Here is a 19,836-nt window from a genome sequence, read left to right on the forward strand (position 1 = left end):
AAAAACAACTTCAAAAACAACTTCAATGTAGTTACACAAACAAGTGACAGACAATTTTGGGTATTACATACTACTGTACGAAAACAGAATCTAACGTTCGTGGAAATGTTGTCTACTTTAACACATAAATCAATTTGACAAACTTACCTTTTCAGTAATTTGAGGTCTTGGGAGGACATGTAGCTGCAGAGCTGCCGCTTCTTCCCAGGCTTGGCATCTTGGTATCCAATCCGGAGCGCCATTCAACACTTCCTGGCGCTCTTTGAATATATTCTATTTGCGGTGGTGATCAAACTCAATTGTATCATGGATGTATAAAGAGAATGGCTGATTTCAATCAAAGCAAGAAAATCTAGTAGAGCAACAATCTACATAAAACACTATAAGTCTACTTGATTCAATCGTGTTCAAAAAGGGAATATAAATGAATTGTGTTGCATATACAAACTTTCTTTGTGTAAATTCAAAGACCAGCTATTTCCAATTTTTTCAGTGTACGCACCTAGTTATTTAACCATAAACTGTATATAAAAAACATATTTAACCTTGATTTATCAGAACTCTTGGTAACACATGTGTACAGGACGGCTGTGAGAATTTATGTTAGCATTGGTACTACATCATTGTTCCATTTTGATCATTTGAAATGTATTTAATCCATATAAGTAAAATGGTTTTCTTACAAATGTTGCAAACCAAGTTGTTCTTATCATACTAAATCCATAAATAATTACAGATATAATTACTGAACACATATGCACTTGGGTTTTTATTCAAGATTTCTTTCCCTTGAAATAAGGTGAACAGGGTGCAATATGAAATCAGCACATTGTAGCCTAATTGTCCTGTATCTAACCATGCTTTACTGTAAAATACTATCAACCACATCTCAAAAAAACAATTTCACAGTACATTCACAAAATGATGAAAGCTAAACTATGCACATATTTGTTGTAAAAATAGGAAATCATCTTCATGACAAAACAAATTTGTCACGTTGTGATGTGTATTTGTCTTTTTTCCTTTCAGGTTCCCTTTCAGTGACAAAGACAGGTTGCAGCAGTGAATACACAACATTAACACAAAGGACTGGACACCAAACCAACATTCTTGCCTGTGCTCCCTTCACTTTCACTTTCACTTCACAGTTTTGTACATCGTTGGAATCGAGTTTGTCTTACTGCTGATGCAGTTCCAACAATTTGCTACCCACATTGCCATTTCAAGCCCAAAGTGCGGCGCACCAGAGCGGGGCAGAACACAAAGGCCAGTGCTGACACACAAGCTATTGCACTCACTGTTCTCACGAATGACCACCACCATAGTGACCATAACTACGCTCGCAGTGACCATAATCATGCTTGCAGTGACCATAACCATGCTCGCAGTGACCATAACTACGCTCACAGTGACCACAACTACGCTCATAGTGACCACCACCATAGTGACCATAACTACGCTCACAGTGACCATAATCATGCTTGCAGTGACCATAACCAGGCTCACAGTGACCACAACTACGCTCACCATCAAGAGCCAATGATTATTGAGATGGATTTAGCCAGTCACCATAACCATGCTCACGATGACCATAACCATGTTCGCAGTGACCATAACTACGCTCATAGTAAGTGGAAGTGGAAAACTCCCCTAGACATCTTAAGAGGAAGGTCTCACTTGTTCAAAATAAATTGTTTTCTTGCAGGAGGGGACTGAGGCTTCGACACCAGAGAGTAAGAAGACTGAAAAAGAAGGTAAAATCTCTCTCTTCAGTTATTGCTGATATCAAAAAACAGTTGCTTGTTTCCACTAGCTGTGGAGTTATGCTGGAGGCTTTGTTTGAAGGAGTTGCAAAAGAAATCCTTACTAGGGCAAAGTGCAGGAGTAAATCTGCCAGAATCTCAGATCATCTAAGGTCTTTTGCTATGCCTTTCCATTTCTACTCTGCCAAAGCCTACCAGTTTGTCTGTGAAAGCTTTAATTGTGTTCTGCCTCATCCTCAAACAATCAGATCATGGTACAGCAGCATTCCTGCAGAGCCTGGCTTTACGGAGGCATCATTTTCTGCCCTCCAATCCCACGTGGAGGAAGGAAGATAGGTAAGGAGACCATTTGTGCTCTCATGATGGATGAGATGGCTATTAAAGCATGTGGAATATGCTGAAGGAAAATTTTATGGTTATGTAGATTTAGGCTGTGGTAAAGTGGATGACTCATTGCCAGTAGCCAAGGATGCATTGGTCCTTATGGTAGTAGCTATCAATGGGTCTTGGAAAATCCCTATTGCTTATTTTCTAGTGGATGGTTTAAGTGGAGAAGAGCGAGCTAACATCATCTCTCAGTGTCTTCATAAGCTGCATGACATTGGAGTGTGTGTCGTTACACTCACATGTGATGGACCGTCTTGCCACTTTGCCATGATGCAGGCTCTTGGAGCCAATCTCAAAGTTGACAACATGAGACCATCATTTCCTCACCCTGCAGACCCAATGCAGGTTGTGCATGTGTAGTTTTTGATGTCTGTCATATGCTCAAACTCTTGAGGAATACTTTTGCAGATGGATGCATTTTCCAGATAGGCAGTGGCAAAGAAATTAAGTGGCAGTACCTTGAGGACCTAAACAAACTCCAGGAGATAGAGGGCTTGAAGCTTGGCAATAAACTGAAGATGGCCCACGTTAAATGGAGAAACCAGAAGATGAAGGTCAATCTTGCTGCTCAAGTTTTTAGCAGCAGTGTCGCTGATGCTCTTGAATACTGTAACAAGGAACTTCACTTGCCTCACTTTCAAGGTTCGGAGGAGACCGTTGAATTCCTGAGAACAATAGATTTAGCATTTTATGTTCTCAACAGCAGAAACCCTGTGGCAAAGGGTTCCAAAGCTCCTCTAAAGAGCTCAAATAGACTTCACACTCACAGTCTCTTGGAGAGAGCTGAAAATTTCCTCAGAGACAGCACAGGGAAACATGTGCACACAGGTCCCAGGAAAACAGGCTTGATTGGGTTTATTGCCAGCTGTAGAAGCATTTCAAACATCTTTCAAGAGCTGGTTGAAACACAGGGTGCACCTTGCAGGTACCTCCTCAACTACAAATTCAGCCAAGATCATCTCAAGCTTTTCTTTTCTGCTGTTCGGGCCTGTGGAGGCTATAACGACAACCCAACAGCCAGACAGTTCGAAAGCAGCTTACAAACGTCTTCTGGTGAGGCATCAGGTGAAGAATGGCACTGGAAACTGTCTCATAAGAGATGGCACCAACATGTTGGCAGTGATGGTTGGGTCAGCTTCTTGGAAATTTGACATTACACCAGTACCACCCCTGGATTCTGACCATAACTACAGTGTCTGCCAATATGTGGACTGCATCTCGGAATTTAAAGACGCCGCTATACATTATATTGCTGGCTTTGTCGTGAGAAAGATGAAGGAGAACATCTTGTGCATGCCTTGTAGTCTTGCACTAGGTTCGGATGCTAACATTCATGCTTTTGTAGCCTTGAAGAACAGAGGAGGCTTAACAAATCCATCAACAAGCATTGTTGAGGTCTGCAAAGCTAATGAACGTTGCTTCCAAAGACTACTTAACAACAGTGGTGGAAAGCTTCCTCAGGGAAAAGGAGTCACATCGTCCATTGTCATTCAAGTTCAGTGTGATTGTGCAGAAAAGAATCTGTTCTCTGAGTTGCACAACCACATGTTTGAAACCAGTGTTGAGGACAATCATGTTCACATTTTGGTTAAGATGGCAGCCTCCATGTACTGCAAAATATGCCTGCATCATTTGGCAAAAAGAGAAACCGAAACAATCACTGGAGCTCTTGTAAGAAGGAGGATGAGGAAATTAATACTTTTCCATCATTAGTAGTGCTGTTTCCTTATCTTCCTTATCTATTATGTTTACATATTAAGTAAAAGTGACATTTGTTCATTATGCTATAGTTGATTTCTGTTTACCTTTTTATGGACTACTTCTGCCACATAGCAGAACGGAGTTGCAAGCACCATTTTGGTTTACAACTAGACAAGACAATTAGAAATATCCTTGTGTCCTTCTGCGTGTCTTGTCCTATGTCCCCACTCTCGGCCTGCACCTTGACGTGGTGAGTGGGCTTTAAACTAAGCCAGGCCAGATGTTGAGAGTTTATTAGAGTCAAGATGATATTAATAATTTTTTCTGTGTTTCAGACATGCTTCGATTGTTATCATCGTTGCCAGACGTCTTCGTAGTTACAACCCTGACTTCATAACCTTTTATCGTTTAACAGTGTTATGTCAAACAATCTTATAATGAATTAAAATAAATATAAAATTTGACCACTGCTGGAGTTTAAGACTCTCATACATACAGCAAATTGTTTTTCAACCATCATTACCCAAGGGGGAAAAATGAACTTCATCAGAAAGAAACAGTAGAGTACTGTGCAATTCAATGTGAGTGTCAAGTACTGGACACCCCATCATAACAAAGACAAAGGTAGCCATCCCACTTTTCACCCAGAAGGCCAGATCTCCACCAACGTGTCTGGTTGATTGCAGACAGGGATGATGGTCATCTGAGGGAAACGTCGATGGAGATGTTGCAGGTCCTGCTTTATCTCTCTGACGAGATTGATGGTTCGACACATCCCAGGTCAGTTCCACCGCAGTGAAACAGGACACCCCGGCTGCTATTCCTGACAAGAAGGAAAGAAGAGCATGCCATCTAAGTTCACCCCAGCCAAACCACTGCATCTGGGCCTACAAACCAAGATTGGTCCCCAAGGTCTTGCCCACTCTCTCCCCCATGACGAATATAGCTGTCCCTAACTATCCAAACAGTTGGACCTGTTAAGTTGGTGAATTACATAGATCTCCTAATATATAACAGCAATGTTGACAACACAAGAACACAAGAATAGGATACGGTTATGGAATTATTTATTTCTACCATATCTGATGCTTTATTTAATTTCTTTAGTCTTCATATTTTAAATGAGATGCATACTTTTCTAATACTTTTCTACAGATTTGGTTTGGAAGTGCCTTACCTGTGAAATGCAGCTGCATTGTGTTATGTGTGATTCCAAACATCTGCGACGAAAGCAGAATTAATAAAAAGTTAAGTTCATAAAATCATCATAAAATCATAAAAATGATCCACCAAAATATCTCTTGTTACAGAAATGTAAGATGGTCACTTATCTTGTGATTAGCAACAACTTGCTTTGACCTTGACACCACAAGTTAAACACTTGTTACTGTCTTTGGTGACATAACATTATTTTATCTGAGAAAAACAACTGAAATATGTATATAATGACAGGGATACTGTCATCTTGTTATGTTATCTGGCAATATGTGCATCTGCTGAACATTGCTGTTTAGAGCAATCTAATGTTTACAGACTGACATCGCTATCTGCATGTCGTCACTATGCTGCACTTGTCATGCGTGGACTTATAATTACTATGCGCTACTTAAAATTGTGTATTTCACAGAGTATTCCCAGCTTATTCTACCACTGATCTGTAACGTTACTGACAATTTATTAAGTTAAATAATTATTATATAATTATATAACGTTATCACTTTATAACATGACTTATAAACTGCATTTATCTAATATGTTGTACTGCCCTTAGATTAGTTTAAATGAACTGTACCAAAAGCAATAACTCTTAACAGCTCAGTGAATCAGAACACAACTGGAAGCACTCAAAGTCGTTGACGATGTCAAAGTCACAATCCAAGTAAAACAGCTTAAATATTTTTGGGGGGCGCAGCTACCAGAACTACGGTGCTTCACCATTTAACTGCGTCTTATGCTGCGCGATCATGCGCAGTAGACACTGGTGCCAACAGGAAGTAGCCCTGTAGTAGAATTTTATTGGTCCAAAACTGGCTTCACTGCTCTCCATCATACAGTCTATGCTCTCCATTCAAACCAGCGGGGTGGCTTCGTCCAGTAATATACTGTCAATGCTTCTGCCTTTTAGCGAGCAATGGGCGAGAGTTTACTGGACAGCACTGGAAGCGAAAAAACATTTACTTTGGTCTTGTAAGTATCTGTGTCTTTGTTTGACATGTCTTCATTACTTATCTACATTATTAACGTGTAGGAACCTATGGTAGGAACCGTGACATTTCAGCGGGTAACAGTGTAGAGTAAAGGCCCATTTACACTCCTGCGTAGGGTCTACGTGCGTACCTACGCCGTAGGCTACGCACGTAGCCATGCATTTACATGTGCGTAGGTGTGTCCGTCATTCTGCAACTACATCCCCAAACGCTAGCGCTGCAGCGTCCACCGTGTTGACTTTTGCCGGCCGAGCAGGCTAACTTCCGGTTTAGCCCTCCGCTAACGTAAATGGGGGTAAAATTGTATACGTGCGGCTGGTGTAGCCTTTTCAAATGTTGTCGACCGACATGTAGTGACATTTTTGAGGAGGTAGCCTCTTGCCTACGCCATCACCTATGCCATTGATTTGACACAGAAGTATAAATTACGCTTAAGGCACGTTGTGGTTAGCTTAACATGCTGCATGCAAGTGTAACTTAACGTTACTCCATGATACCCACAACACGTGTTAACTCGTGCCCTTAAAAACTCATACATTATATTATCTGAATTCAGAGGGGGTGAACATGAAACATGTGCAACCTTACCTATTATAATTTGTTATGAAAGCCACACATATTTTACTTACTAGATCATTATGATATGAAAATATGTGTTTTTTTAGTTTTGACACTAAATATTTATTGCAAATTAACCAGCATACAGTCAGCAAAGCACAACAATAAATATTCAGAACAGAACACTTACATTCACAGCACATAGCACTCTCAAAAGAATAAAAGTAGTTTTCCCAATTGTCTATTTGGTTGTTCTAACAACATGATGGCTAAAACATGTGATCTGTTCCATAGAGATAAATGGGTCAGCAATAAATAAGGGCTTTTAAATTAAAAAGGAAAAAAAACTTATAAATGGGAGGGGAAAAAAACATTTTTTTTTACCTTCATTAGAATGATAATTAGAAATAAACTGTATGTTTTCATTTAAAATAATTTTTTGATAGTAGTCATGTCTTAACAAAACAGTGAACATGGTCATTTATAATACTTACTTATATTCATATTCTTACATATTCAACAGTTATGGATCCCATTTACCCGAGAGACTGGCGCAAACTGAGAGACCCGTCTGTTGCTTTTGCTTCATCAAGTAGAAGCTTAGATGAATATCTAGGTTTGGATGTAGGACCCCATTTTTTTACCTGTTTTTATTACCGCATGTTGTTAAAATTGTTTGTATTTTTATATAAACTGTCTTGTATTTATAATGAGATTTTATTAATAATTCCTTTATATTTTCATCAGGTTGTATTATGTTAAGTTGTCTACTTTGTAATCATTTTTCTTAATAAAATCTTTGTATTTAATTTGTTTGGACAGATTACCATTTATGAGATCCTGTTATGTTTGAGTAAAAAAAATCCTTTAGCCACTATTCTGTTGTCTATTAGAGGTAGATATGTAGTCATTCAAAAGCTGTGTATTTGGTCTATTCTTGGGCTGTGGTTAGACATCTGTTAACTTTTCACTGACAGCCCAAATTCAACCTTGTTTTAGCCTCGACCCATTTTCACCATCTAATACACATCTATATGTAGCTGTTCAATGGTGGTCTAATTGATGACCAGACTATTTTTGGGATATGGTAAGACGTCTACCAAACTTTCAGTGACAGCTCAAATTCAGCCCTGTTTTAGCCTAGACGTCTGGGCTATGTTTAGACGTCTATCAGACGTTTTTTAACCGTTCAATTGCTTGCTGAGATATCTCGCCATGCGATAGGCTCACATAAAGGCAATACGTAATAGCACTGCTTCGTGCACTTGAGCAGTTATGGTCTGGCAGGACGCACTGAGAGCAGGAGCTAATCCATCCACGTCATCCTTTGACATGTCCCCCGTGAAGCTCGACAGTTCAGGTACGCCTCCACAATTTTGCGGATGTTACACTGCCAGCCTACAGTGAAAACCGAGCCGTTTATTCACCTGTTGATGCTTTTAGGGCGCAGTTACCCTATTAGGTAACTGCAGGCGGTCGTATCGTTAAAACTGTAATTTCGCATTTGTTTCCATATTCATAAAACAAAGGTTGCTGTATACTGTGTCGGTTTATATCTGATTTGCCTGCGGCTGTGGAGTTGACAGCGCAGATTAGCTATCAAGCTTGATCTAGACCGTGTGGGTTACAGGACAGCCTGTTCTTCCAGCTTTACCCTGTTTAACCCGTGTCCGATTTCATTATTACAGGCGGCGGTCTATTCTGTAGGGACAAGAAAGCAGTTTTTACGTTTTCAGTAAGTAAACCTAGTATTAATAATAGACTGTAGGAAATAGTTGAGCTCATTACATTGGGATCATTCATATAGGCCTATGCATTTACCGGTCTTCATGTAGGCTAGTGTAATTATTTATGCTCAAAAAATGTTATTGTAGCAAACCAAAGATTTCATAAATAAAATACTCTTTTGCTTCAGGAATAATTTCCATCACTAGATCTCCAAAATAAATTATTATATGCAAGCACTATATATGCCCTGAGAAATACTGTATATTAATTTTACACTCCAAAAATAAATACTGTTAAGACCAAGCCAGTAGTACTGGGGTGAAGGGGCGGTATGGCTTCAATCCGTGGTAACAGTGGAGCTGCTTTTAAACAGTAATTTTAGTCACATGTCTTTGTTAACACTGGAATCTGCCATAATGAGTAGCCATCATTCAGTGGAGTTCTGTGTTAAAGATTGTTGAGGAGGAACTTCAGCAGACTCAAACTTTTCCCCAAATGCAAGAAGCAGCATGTTTACTGCTGCTTCTCTGCAAATACGCAAAACAAATTAAATGGGTAGAGTGTGTAGTTTAAGTTCAAGTTCCTTATTGTCATATGCACCACAAGGAAGCAGTCGGTGGTATTTAAATTCTTAGATCTCAGGCTCCCTCCAACAGTGCTCTTAGATATATAATATTACATAATCACGAGAAAAATCTAATTACATTCTAACACATGAAATAATGCAGCAGCTCAAATATTGGAATATAATATAAAGTATAATACTGTGTCAGAGGTAGGTGAGAATTTGTGCGTGTGATTTGTGCACATTACTTGTCATTTTCCTTATGTTTATTGGATTCTTTCATCTTTAGTCAAACGCATACCGAGTACGCCATTGTTTTTATTATGTTTTCATTCCAAATGTTTTTTTTACTTCAAGTTCATGCTATAGTTTGTGTCATTTTGACCAATTAGCAGCAAGTACAGTAACTTTCACTAATTCTTAGGCAAAGGAGAGAGGAAAAGGTTCATTTTAATACCTATTAATCATAGTTATTACTGTAAATATATACAGTGGGGAGAACAAGTATTTGATACACTGTTGATTTTGCAGGTTTTTTATCATAGGTACACTTCAACTGTGAGAGACGGAATCTAAAAGAAAAATCTAGAAAATCACATTGTATGATTTTTAAATAATGAATTTGCATTTTATTGCACGACATATGTATTTGATACATCAGAAAAGCTGAACTTAATATTTGGTGCAGAAACCTTTGTTTGCAATTACAGAGATCATACGTTTCCTGTAGTTCTTGACCAGGTTTGCACACACTGCAGCAGGGATTTTGGCCCACTCCTCCATACAGACCTTCTCCAGATCCTTCAGGTTTCGGGGCTGTCGCTGGGCAATACAGACTTTCAGCTCCCTTGATTTTCTATTGGGTTCAGGTCAGGAGCTATTCTAAAAGAGAAGTGATTGCTTAACTTACTCAAAGAAGGTTAAAGGAAGTCAAGGGCAACTGGTCTCGGTTGAAGATACTAGAAGATGTTTCGTCCCTCATCCAAGAGACTTCTTCAGTTCTGAAATGACCAGTAGGGAAACTCAGCTATTTAACCTCTTTGGGGTCATTTGCCAAGATCATCGATACCGCTGGTTTGTTAGTGCTCATGGCTGTTGTAACGACAGTCATTTTGGTCCTTAGAATAACACAAGTCTGAACGACCATCGTTGGCGACTTCACCTGAGGCACAACAGGGGCTACAAGTGGTGCCAAAGGGAAGGACCTGCCATTGGTACACTGAAGGTAGACCATCCTTGTTCATATCACGCTATAGGAACCGAAGGAGGGGCTTGTCTTGTGGCAGCAGACAGATCTGGTGAAACATACCTTTAATGTCCCCACTTATTGCTACAACATGTTGCCTGAAGTGCAGCAATACGCCAAGGAGTGATGGCCCGAGGATTGGTCCTGGTAATAGATACTTATTGAGGCATTGTCCTTGGAAGTGAATGAGCAGTCAAATACAATGCGATCGTTGCTTTTATGCGTTACCATATGATGGTACATTCAACACTCAACATTGTAGCGCAGTTCATCTGCAGGGGAACTGAAGGATGTAAACAGGCATTGGACAGGCTGTGAAGATTTCTCAGACTGAAAGTCTCTGATGGGGCACTGGAGTATCCATCCTAGCAGGGTTTTGACAGCTGCAGGTGATCCAGAAGGGCCCAGTCTGACTGGAGCAGTAGGAGTGCGGAGGTGGATGTGATCTGAGCCTATGAGCAGTAGTGGTGATGCTCTTTTAAAGGATGGTAATGGGATGACTTGTAGATGCCTGTATTTTTTTTGAAGAGATATTACAGGATAAGTGTGGTCTAAAAGCGCTAATTGGCTTGCAGTAAAGGCATGATTGCTGGTGAAAGTCTTCTCAGGGTATGCGACAGGAGAGATCTGAAAGCTGACAGATGAGCCATGAAGAGTTTCAACATCCTGGCGGACTGCTCTGAGTGACAGTTTGTCAGCTTCATCATCCAGACAGAGATTTTGAGCAGCTGACTGCAGAAGAATGGTACGTTGAGAACCATCATCAAGTACAGCATGTGTTTCTAAGATTTTCGTTCCATTATGGAGAAGTACCTTTACAACTTTCAGGAGTACACTATTGCAGTCACTGGGTTGGTCAAGATACAGTGTCCTCACAGCAGGACTAGTATGATTGTTGGATCTTTGATTTACCTCACACAGTATTTGCAGAAGTCTTCCTTTAAAGGTGGCACAGGATTTTTTCAGGTCACACTTTGCACCAAGAACATTTGTTCTCCTTTATCCAGTGTACCTTTTGATCCTTTGTCATATCTGTAAACTCAGGACATTTGCTGATATTATGTTCAGGTGATCTGCAGTATGCACAAGTTGCTCTGGACTTTGGAAAATGTTCTGAAGATAGCAAGGGTTCACTGGGATTTTATGCTGCATGTGGAATTGTTGTCAAAGCAGGTATAGACATACGTGGGTGTTTTTGCTGAGTGGAAGATGAGATGGGAATTTCGTTCCTTGTTTGACACCGTTTCAGTTTGTAACCAAGATGAGAATATAAGCAGGTCATATTTCAAGGCACCTTGGCTCCTGTAGACATGCCATTTAAAGCGACTGTGTTCTGCAGGGAGCTTCTCCAGGAGACGATCCACATGAGAGCCACAGAGGATTTCTGCATGTCCTGCATCTTACATTGTACTAAGCAGACCAACAAGTGCTTGTACACGAGGGGGGAAGTTATCAAGAGCATGAACATCACCTGCTCTGATAAGGGGAAGATCCATTATATTCCTAAGCTCCTTCAAAGCCAGTTGGAGAGGGTGCCCATAACATTCATCAAGAGCATTGATAGCTTGGGTGTATGGGTCAGAAGCATAGGAGAAGGCAAGAGCTAATTGCTTGGCTTGATCGACATGCAGATGGTCAAGGAGAAGGTGATATTTAAATTGCTCTGTCTCATTAGGGTTAAGTAGATTACTGAGTGCCATTCGTAACATCATAACAGAAAGAAGGGCCCTCAAGCATGTATATATGGATTCTACCAATAGGTAGTGCTAAAGGTGGCTGTTCACAGTGGTCAGAGAGGCTTAGGCAGACCAGCTGAGGGAATTGCAGCATCAAGGATTGATAACTAAATAGGTCACAGCAGAGGAAACAGCAACAGGATGGTGGCTGACCTCTGATGGACAAGAGGATGACTGATGTGGTGGTTTAACCCTTGGAAATGGAAAGCCTTGCTTAGTTACTGGTGGGTTACACAGAGTGTCTGCTACCTGCAGATGACGCAGACTTGGATGAATGTTTAGATGAATAAGGAGTAGATGGTCTATTCATGAAAATGTCGAATATCCCTCATTGTCACTAGAATCTCCTTCATGATTTCAACCTGATCACTAGGTACAGGTTCATCAAAATCAGTTAAAGCGTCACTGTCAGGCTTCTGTCTCCGTTGATCATCTAGGTCATTCTGCAACCCATGTGTGTCTGTAGTATGCAACACGCATTCTGTTTGATATGCAGCATGCAGGTGGTCAGCTTTCACGACCTGAACGTCAAAGGGTCCCATCTAATGACTGTGAATCCATGACAATAGTCTATCTCTGGCTCAAAGGACCATGTAAAGTAGGAGGTTCAAAAGGTACATTTACTGTCATCATTGGGGACATCGGTCAGAATGCATAGAAATAAGCCAGGAAACTTGGAAAATCCTTAAAGGTTACATTTGTCAACATAATCAGGGAAAAAAGAAACACATAAATTGTTCAATCTGAAAGAAAACAAACATGAGATTAGAAACTAAACTCACATGTCCATCTCAAGGAAATAAGGAAAGATAAACACCTAAGCTACGTTTTCATAAACATGGGCACTGGATAAAACTAAAGAGTAAAATAAACTTCTTTTACCAGAACTGCCGCTCTATGTGAAAGTGAAAATAAAGTGTGAACAGGTGAACTCAATCAGGTCAATGAGGAGGAATGAAAGGTGAAAGCAAGAGCCAATCAGTGATGAAAAGTAAGTAAGTGGAAGTAAGGTAAAGGAAGTGAGGAAACGAAAAAAAGAAAAACTAGAAATAAATAGCGGGTCTTTACTACAACCTGGTTCCAGATTATATTTGGATCTTTTAACTCCTTATAAGCCATTGAGATCTTTGGGCAGGGGTATTCTGTCTATTTTTACAGTGAGGTATTAGTATTTTTATTTTTTTTTAAATGATCTGAATAGGCCTAAGTTACTTTGCTTACCACTGGCTAATAAAGCCAAAGCTTCTGGGTGCAAAGGGGTTGGAGAGTTTTTGACTGCATCTATTATCCATTACACATCAAATGTTAATCATCCGTTAATCATCCTCTTGAACAGCTATAATTATCATCTAGCAAACTCGAACCGGCGCACACACCACATCCACTCTCAACAAATGGGGACAGTATGGGTGCTTGGTGCTTGAGTACAGCTGACACATGGTCTACATTAATTTAAATTGACATGGCCATGGTAACAAGTTGTATACAAAGGACTTTAATATAACTCAGCTCCGCCGCTGTAAGGGCCCATGTCCACCAAAGCGTTTTTTGCCATCTAAAAACGCCAGCTGCTCTTCTGAAAACACCCAGCAGGGAGCGCTAGCAGGCGTTTTTAAGGCACAGCGTTTTTTCCCGCTGCTTTGGTTGCTATGATACATTTGTTGCAAGTAGTTCTACCTAACTTTACTGGATGTAAAAATGTCAACACAGAGTAGAGTACTTGATCTGGCTCTTGCTCTGTATGAAGAGAAGGCTGAAGCTGTAGAGAGAGAGGACGGACTCCCCGTATGTGGGTTGTAGCAGACCTAAAATTTATAGTTATGCATTTTAATAAATTTATGAGAATTGATACCCAATTATGAATTTTTAAGATTCATAAAATCTAGAAATAGGCCACACACACAGCCCTTGATTATATTACAGTGAATTTATTCTCTAACTAAGGTGATAAAAAGATGGTTGGATACAGGGAACATAAACATTTGCTGAACAATGAGCCTGGAGGTTCGATTGTGGGGAGCCTTTGACTCATACGACATAGAAGTGCTAATGAAATTAAACTAATGCTATAATTTAGGAGTTAAAATGGACATCTGATCACAGATCGTGTGTTAAGTCTTACTGCTTGTCGACAGCCTGCTTTTGGCCTGTTGCACGGGTCCCACGCTAGCTGCCCGATCCTGGCTTTTTGCTAGGGATTCTCCGGGGTTCTCCGTGTCTGATTGAAAACGCCTCCTCCGTCTGGCAATTCGGTTGTTTTCAGGTTTCCTTCGTTGTAGCTGGCGAGCCCACGTGGCTTGGTCTGACCTCGGTGAAGTTGGCTCGACGGAAAAGGCTTAAAATGGAACTTGGTCTTTCCTGAATTAGTCCAGTGTAACTTAACGGACTGATAACTTTAACAAACAAAAGAAATAAAGAAATTAAAAACAAACTGAAGGCAGATCGATGTCGCGGCACTTCAGGTGTGTAGCTTCAGGCGAACAAAAGGCCTGTCTCGCTGGCCGAGTCTGGGCGTTGCCTGGCGAGGCACGCCAAACGCGTGCCGAAGCGTCCAGCGAGCAGAGCAGAGTGGAAGAAAGCCAACAGCGAAGAGAAGAGCGCGAGAGGTCGCGTGTCGCTCTTTTGTTGCCTGGGGCGTGGTTCCCCAGGGGGCGTCTCAGGTTTCCCAAGGGACTGCCTTTCTAAACTTAATGTCTAAAAAGAAATCTATTTGCACGTATTATAATCAAATATTTTCCACAATCGAACCTCAATGGTTGAACGGTTGTACTGTTCTAGGCATTTGGTAACAGGAAACAATTGTCACATTATTGGTCAGGATATTTATACATTTAACGGCATTTCCAACGAGGGCATGTAATACTTATTTCGTCCATTTGGGGGAGAACAGGTTACATGAGGAAAGCTTGGATTACATTAGATGAAGGAGTGTCTTGCTGAAAATAAAAACACTGCACAAGTAACATTCTTTTCAGCACTAATATCAACAACGGATAGCAACAACAATTAACATAACTACTCAAATAGAGGCAAACGTAATCAGGTAACTAAAGATTTAATTAAAATTAATTAAATGCTTTGAGTCTTTGGAGACTGCAGTCTTTGGCCATTCAAAGTTCAGTGTCTGGACCATGTCACACTTGGGTGAGACAGGGGATTTCCTTTTTGATGTGGTAATAAAACAAAGAATAAGGTCAGTTGCCACGGAAACATGTGTGGCGGGCCAGTTTTGATAGGCTGTTCAGGGAAATGCCAATGGCTGGTTCGTGTCCCTTTGTCAGTTTAACAGTCAGGCCCCGCGTTATCAGCTTCGGAATCAAAAAGGTGCCAGTTTTATGGTCGGGCTAGCACTTAGAGAAAGCAACTTTGACCCCTCCCCTTCTTCTCTGGGGAGGAGAAAGGAATTTAGAGTAGCTCCAAATTTATTCAATATAAAATGCACAAATCCACAACATTGTTCACTACAGGGTTCTTGAGATTTTTTTTTTTGTGGCACAGAATCTAGCTGCTGAGAAGCTCGAGTGAAGATAAATCAACGTTGTAATCCCAAAAACTAAAGTAAAAAGCTAATTTAATAAAAGCAGTTCACTCCGAGCTCCTCCCGCGAGTAAACGGCATAGTTGTCAGAGCAGAATCCAGTCCAACTACGGGTGTTTATTTGTCCAAAAGCTGGAGTGCTGCTCCCTGCTCCTCTAGCCCAAGTTTAGCAGCTCTCAGCCGGCCTGCAGATTTTCAATCGCCCGCTCTGCCTGGCCCTCTCCACACAACGCTCTGAAGCTGTCGGTGACGTACAGACAATCTCAACGTTGATAGGCTATCGCGACTCAGCGTCATGTGAATTTCTCGCTTGAGTTGAAAATATTCAACTCATGTGAATTCCTTCTTGTTGCCTTTGCGTCGCTGGCACCGCCCCTTTTGCATCACTTCGCGCCGCCCATCAGGAAATTGCGGCTCTACGCGCCTTTGCATTGACTTTGTATGTAAACTCAACGCCCTGAACGGTCGCTTCGCATTTTGGTGTGAAAGCACCATTATGGTGAAGAAAGCAAGGGCAAAACAACAGAGCAACACCGCGACTCCCCCGTAGAGACGCCGCAAAAGCAGTCAAATTTTATTTGTATCACCTTTCAACTTAAGAAAAAAAAAATATGAACACAAGTGTTGGGCATATCCGATCCATATACATTACAGCATCCGCTGCCGCATTTCTGCCGTTAAAAACCGCCAGGTCCCTCCTGCTGCTCGACTGTGGTAACGTTAATGTTTACTTTTACCTTCTGGGGAATCCCTCACCTAACACAGCCCAGGCTTGTCTCCTCGATTAGTAAATCCAAAAGCACAACAACCATCATTTTGGCTACGCAAAAAGTAACAGTGTATCACTTGCATATTGGTTAGCAGGCAGCGGAAAATCTTTTTTGCCCTCCAAGGGAATGCAACGTCACATGAAAACTATGAATACAGCCAATGGGAAGGCGTGACATTGCAGGGTCCATTAGAACCTTTTCCCAAAGTAGCATAGCTGTATCAGCGTTCTCTTATCAGCTATGCGTATGCTGCAAGCTGCAGTGATGTTAGATAGGCCTACGAGTCCTGCGCTTTTATACATTCTATCTCTTTATATTATATTATATTCTATCTCTATACATTCTCTCTCTCTCTCTGACGCATTCAAATGCGAAAGGACCTCACCTATTTATTTCCGTTATTATGCTAAATTTACATTGTGGACAACAAATCCATGTTGAAATCACAGAAACCCTGCTTTCCAAGATCCCATGATTACTCAAGTTCCCCACAACTATGTTCCCTACTGTAAGTGCAAAAAAACCCCTTTGGGAGTTAGAAATGTATAAAAATGAATTATTGAATACTTTTATTTTTTATGTCCCGATGAATTACTAATTAACATGTAGGCCTATAGGCTACGTTTGTGCATTTATTTATTTATTGTACCATTTTTTCATGTTGTTTACTATTATATTTTAAAACGTTGTCATCCTCCATGGAAGTTAATGAGCAAAAGCTAGTCATCTAAAGCTATGTTAGTTAATATTCTATTAAGCTACATTAGCCGTTTAACAGGTTTATATTTAGATAATACAAAATATAATTAAACTAATAAATTATAATAAGCTATTAGTAGGCCTTAACCAGCAATATAAAATAATAGTTAAAATTTGCCTCAGCTTTAGATATGATATTCTGAAATGGACCATGAGTAGGCTACTTTTACATTTAAGTATATGCTAATTAATAGACTACTTTCGTAAGTAAGAGTTTCAATGCAGGGCCTTTTAACATAACTTTAGTATTTTTACAGGGTTAGTGCTACTCAGATTCAAATTGTTTACTGAGGTTAGGTGACCTAGGTAAACAATCTCAATACTTCCTCTTTCACAGTGTGTGTCTCACCAATTACACAACACAGCAGAAAAGTAAACCCTCCCTCTCTCGCACAAACGTACGGAAGCGCATTGCATTCACCAAAGAAAAAAAAATAGACACCTTATCCCATAATTAGGAGATCAGGATCTCCAAATTATGAGAAAAGATGTCATAATTACGAGATAAGATAGAGAAAAGATATTAACTGGAAAGGTGCCATTTATTACTGAGTTCAGTAAAGTTGGAAATATATTCACAGATTCGAACTTCCGGGATTAATAACTCGTAAGCAAAATGTGTTTAAAACACAAACGAGGCCTCTTTATTATCGTAGTTCAGTAGACAACAAGCTACAAGTACATTTTCACATAAATGAGTCTTCCTAGGATCGGCACATAACAGTGGTCTCTACGTGCAGCAGGCTGTGAGACGAGTGCGCAGGGACTGTCTACAAAGTGCAACACCGAAAACACATTCTGCAGAGATATTCAATAACTAAGTGTTGTAGTATCACAGGCAGGATATCAATGATTTGTGGGGTGATTTTTGAGACACTACAGCTTTTAACAGTGTAGTTATTGAATATTAAAAATAGGTCTACCTAATATTAGGTATGCAAAAGTCCCCCCCCCACCCCCCCACCCCCCCAAACTAAGTGTTGTAGTATAACCAGCAGCATATCATTAATGTGTAAGGTGATTTTGGGGGCACTACATTGTATATGTGTGAAGTTATTGAATATCACTGCAGAATGTGTTTTCGGTGTTGCACTTTGTAGACAGTCCCTGCGCACTCGTCTCACAGCCTGCTGCACGTAGAGACCACTGTTATGTGCCGATCCTAGGAAGACTCATTTATGTGAAAATGTACTTGTAGCTTGTTGTCTACTGAACTACGATAATAAAGAGGCCTCGTTTGTGTTTTAAACACATTTTGCTTACGAGTTATTAATCCCGGAAGTTCGAATCTGTGAATATATTTCCAACTTTACTGAACTCAGTAATAAATGGCACCTTTCCAGTTATCTCTAATTATGAGATCCGGATCTAAAAGTAAACCCTTTATGACATCTTTTCTCATAATTACGAGAGATCCTGATCTCGTAATTATGAGATAAGGCTTACAATTTTTTTTCTTTGGTGAATGCAATGCGCTTCCGTACAAACGCATTATGTAACGTGAGCAGTGAAATGGTCCAGCAGGACGCAGATACAGAGAGCAGGAGCTGCATCCACGTCCACCTCCGACATGTCCCCTGTGAAGCTGGACAGTTCAGGTACGTCTCCATAATTTTAGTCTGGTGTGCACTTGAAATTCACATCACTCTGTTATCGTTAAACAGTAATTTCGCGTTGCCATGTTCATAAAGCAAAGGTTGCTGTGTACTGTGTCAGTTTTTCTCTGAGTTACCTGTGTCTATGTGGCGTTGACAGCGCGATGATGGGCAGTCAAGCTTGATCTAGACGGTACAGTACAGCCTGTTCTTCCAGCTATATCTTGTTTAACCCGTATCCGATTCCATTTTTACAGGCGGCAGTCTATTGAAGAGGGACAAAAACGCAGTTATGTTGCTATTAAGTAAACCTAGTAGGCCTATTGATAATAGACATGTAGGAAATACCGTTGAGCTACAGTCAAAACGCCATGAGTGTCACATAGGCCTATGCTGCCTGTCCTGGGAGACTTGCTTGATCTGTAGATTATGAAGTAGATCAAATATCTGTGGAGTAAATATAGCCTAATGTACATTCGTATAAGTCTATTAATTTATTCATACATGTATATACGTATATATGTATATATACAAGCCACTCCCTGGCAGTACTGGGGTGAAGGGGCGGTATGGCTTCAATCCGTGGTAACAGTGGAGCTGACTTTTAGTAATTTTAGTCACATGTCTTTGTTAACACTGGAATCTGCCATAATGAGTAGCCATCATTCAGTGGAGTTCTGTGTTAAAGATTGTTGAGGAGGAACTTCAGCAGACTCAAACTTTTCCCCAAATGCAAGAAGCAGCATGTTTACTGCTAAATACGCAAAACAAATTAAATAGGCAGAGTGTGTAGTTTAAGTTCAAGTTCCTTATTGTCATATGCACAACAATGAAACAGTTGGTGGTATTTTATATGTATATACAGTGGGTACGGAAAGTATTCAGACCCCTTTAAATTTTTCACTCTTTGTTTCATTGCAGCCATTTTCCAAAAATCAAAAAAGTTCATTTTATTTCTCAGTAATGTACACTCAGCACCCCATCTTGACAGAAAAAAACAGAAATGTAGAAATTTTTACAAATTTATTAAAATAGAAAAACTGAAATATCACATGGTCATAAGTATTCAGACCCTTTGCCGTGACACTCATATTTAACTCAGGTACTGTCTATTTCTTCTGATCATCCTTGAGATGGTTCTACACCTTCATTTGAGTCCAGCTGTGTTTGATTATACTGATTGGACTTGATTAGGAAAGCCACACACCTGTCTATATAAGACCTTACAGCTCACAGTGCATGTCAGAGCAAATGAGAATCATGAGGTCAAAGGAACTGCCTGAA

The 19,836-nt window shown here is 40.3% G+C and overlaps 1 protein-coding gene across 2 annotated transcripts in view; it reads left to right on the forward strand.

Annotated features, from left to right (window-relative positions):
* Window positions 1–7,905: 7,905 nt before the first annotated feature.
* Window positions 7,906–19,836, forward strand: part of LOC123963299 (beta,beta-carotene 9',10'-oxygenase-like) — a 24,770-nt gene continuing 12,839 nt past the window's right edge. Inside the window, exon 1 of one of the 2 annotated variants that reach the window (XM_046040074.1) lies at window positions 7,906–7,976. In XM_046040074.1, the coding sequence (XP_045896030.1) occupies window positions 7,949–7,976 (28 nt within the window). In that variant the 5' untranslated portion in view covers window positions 7,906–7,948. Of the gene's footprint in view, window positions 7,977–18,406; window positions 18,556–19,836 lie in introns of those variants that run through there. The other variant, XM_046040073.1, reaches the window with a different exon arrangement.

This window comes from Micropterus dolomieu, linkage group LG23, assembly GCF_021292245.1.
Source record: "Micropterus dolomieu isolate WLL.071019.BEF.003 ecotype Adirondacks linkage group LG23, ASM2129224v1, whole genome shotgun sequence".
Classification (NCBI taxonomy): Eukaryota; Metazoa; Chordata; class Actinopteri; order Centrarchiformes; family Centrarchidae; genus Micropterus; species Micropterus dolomieu.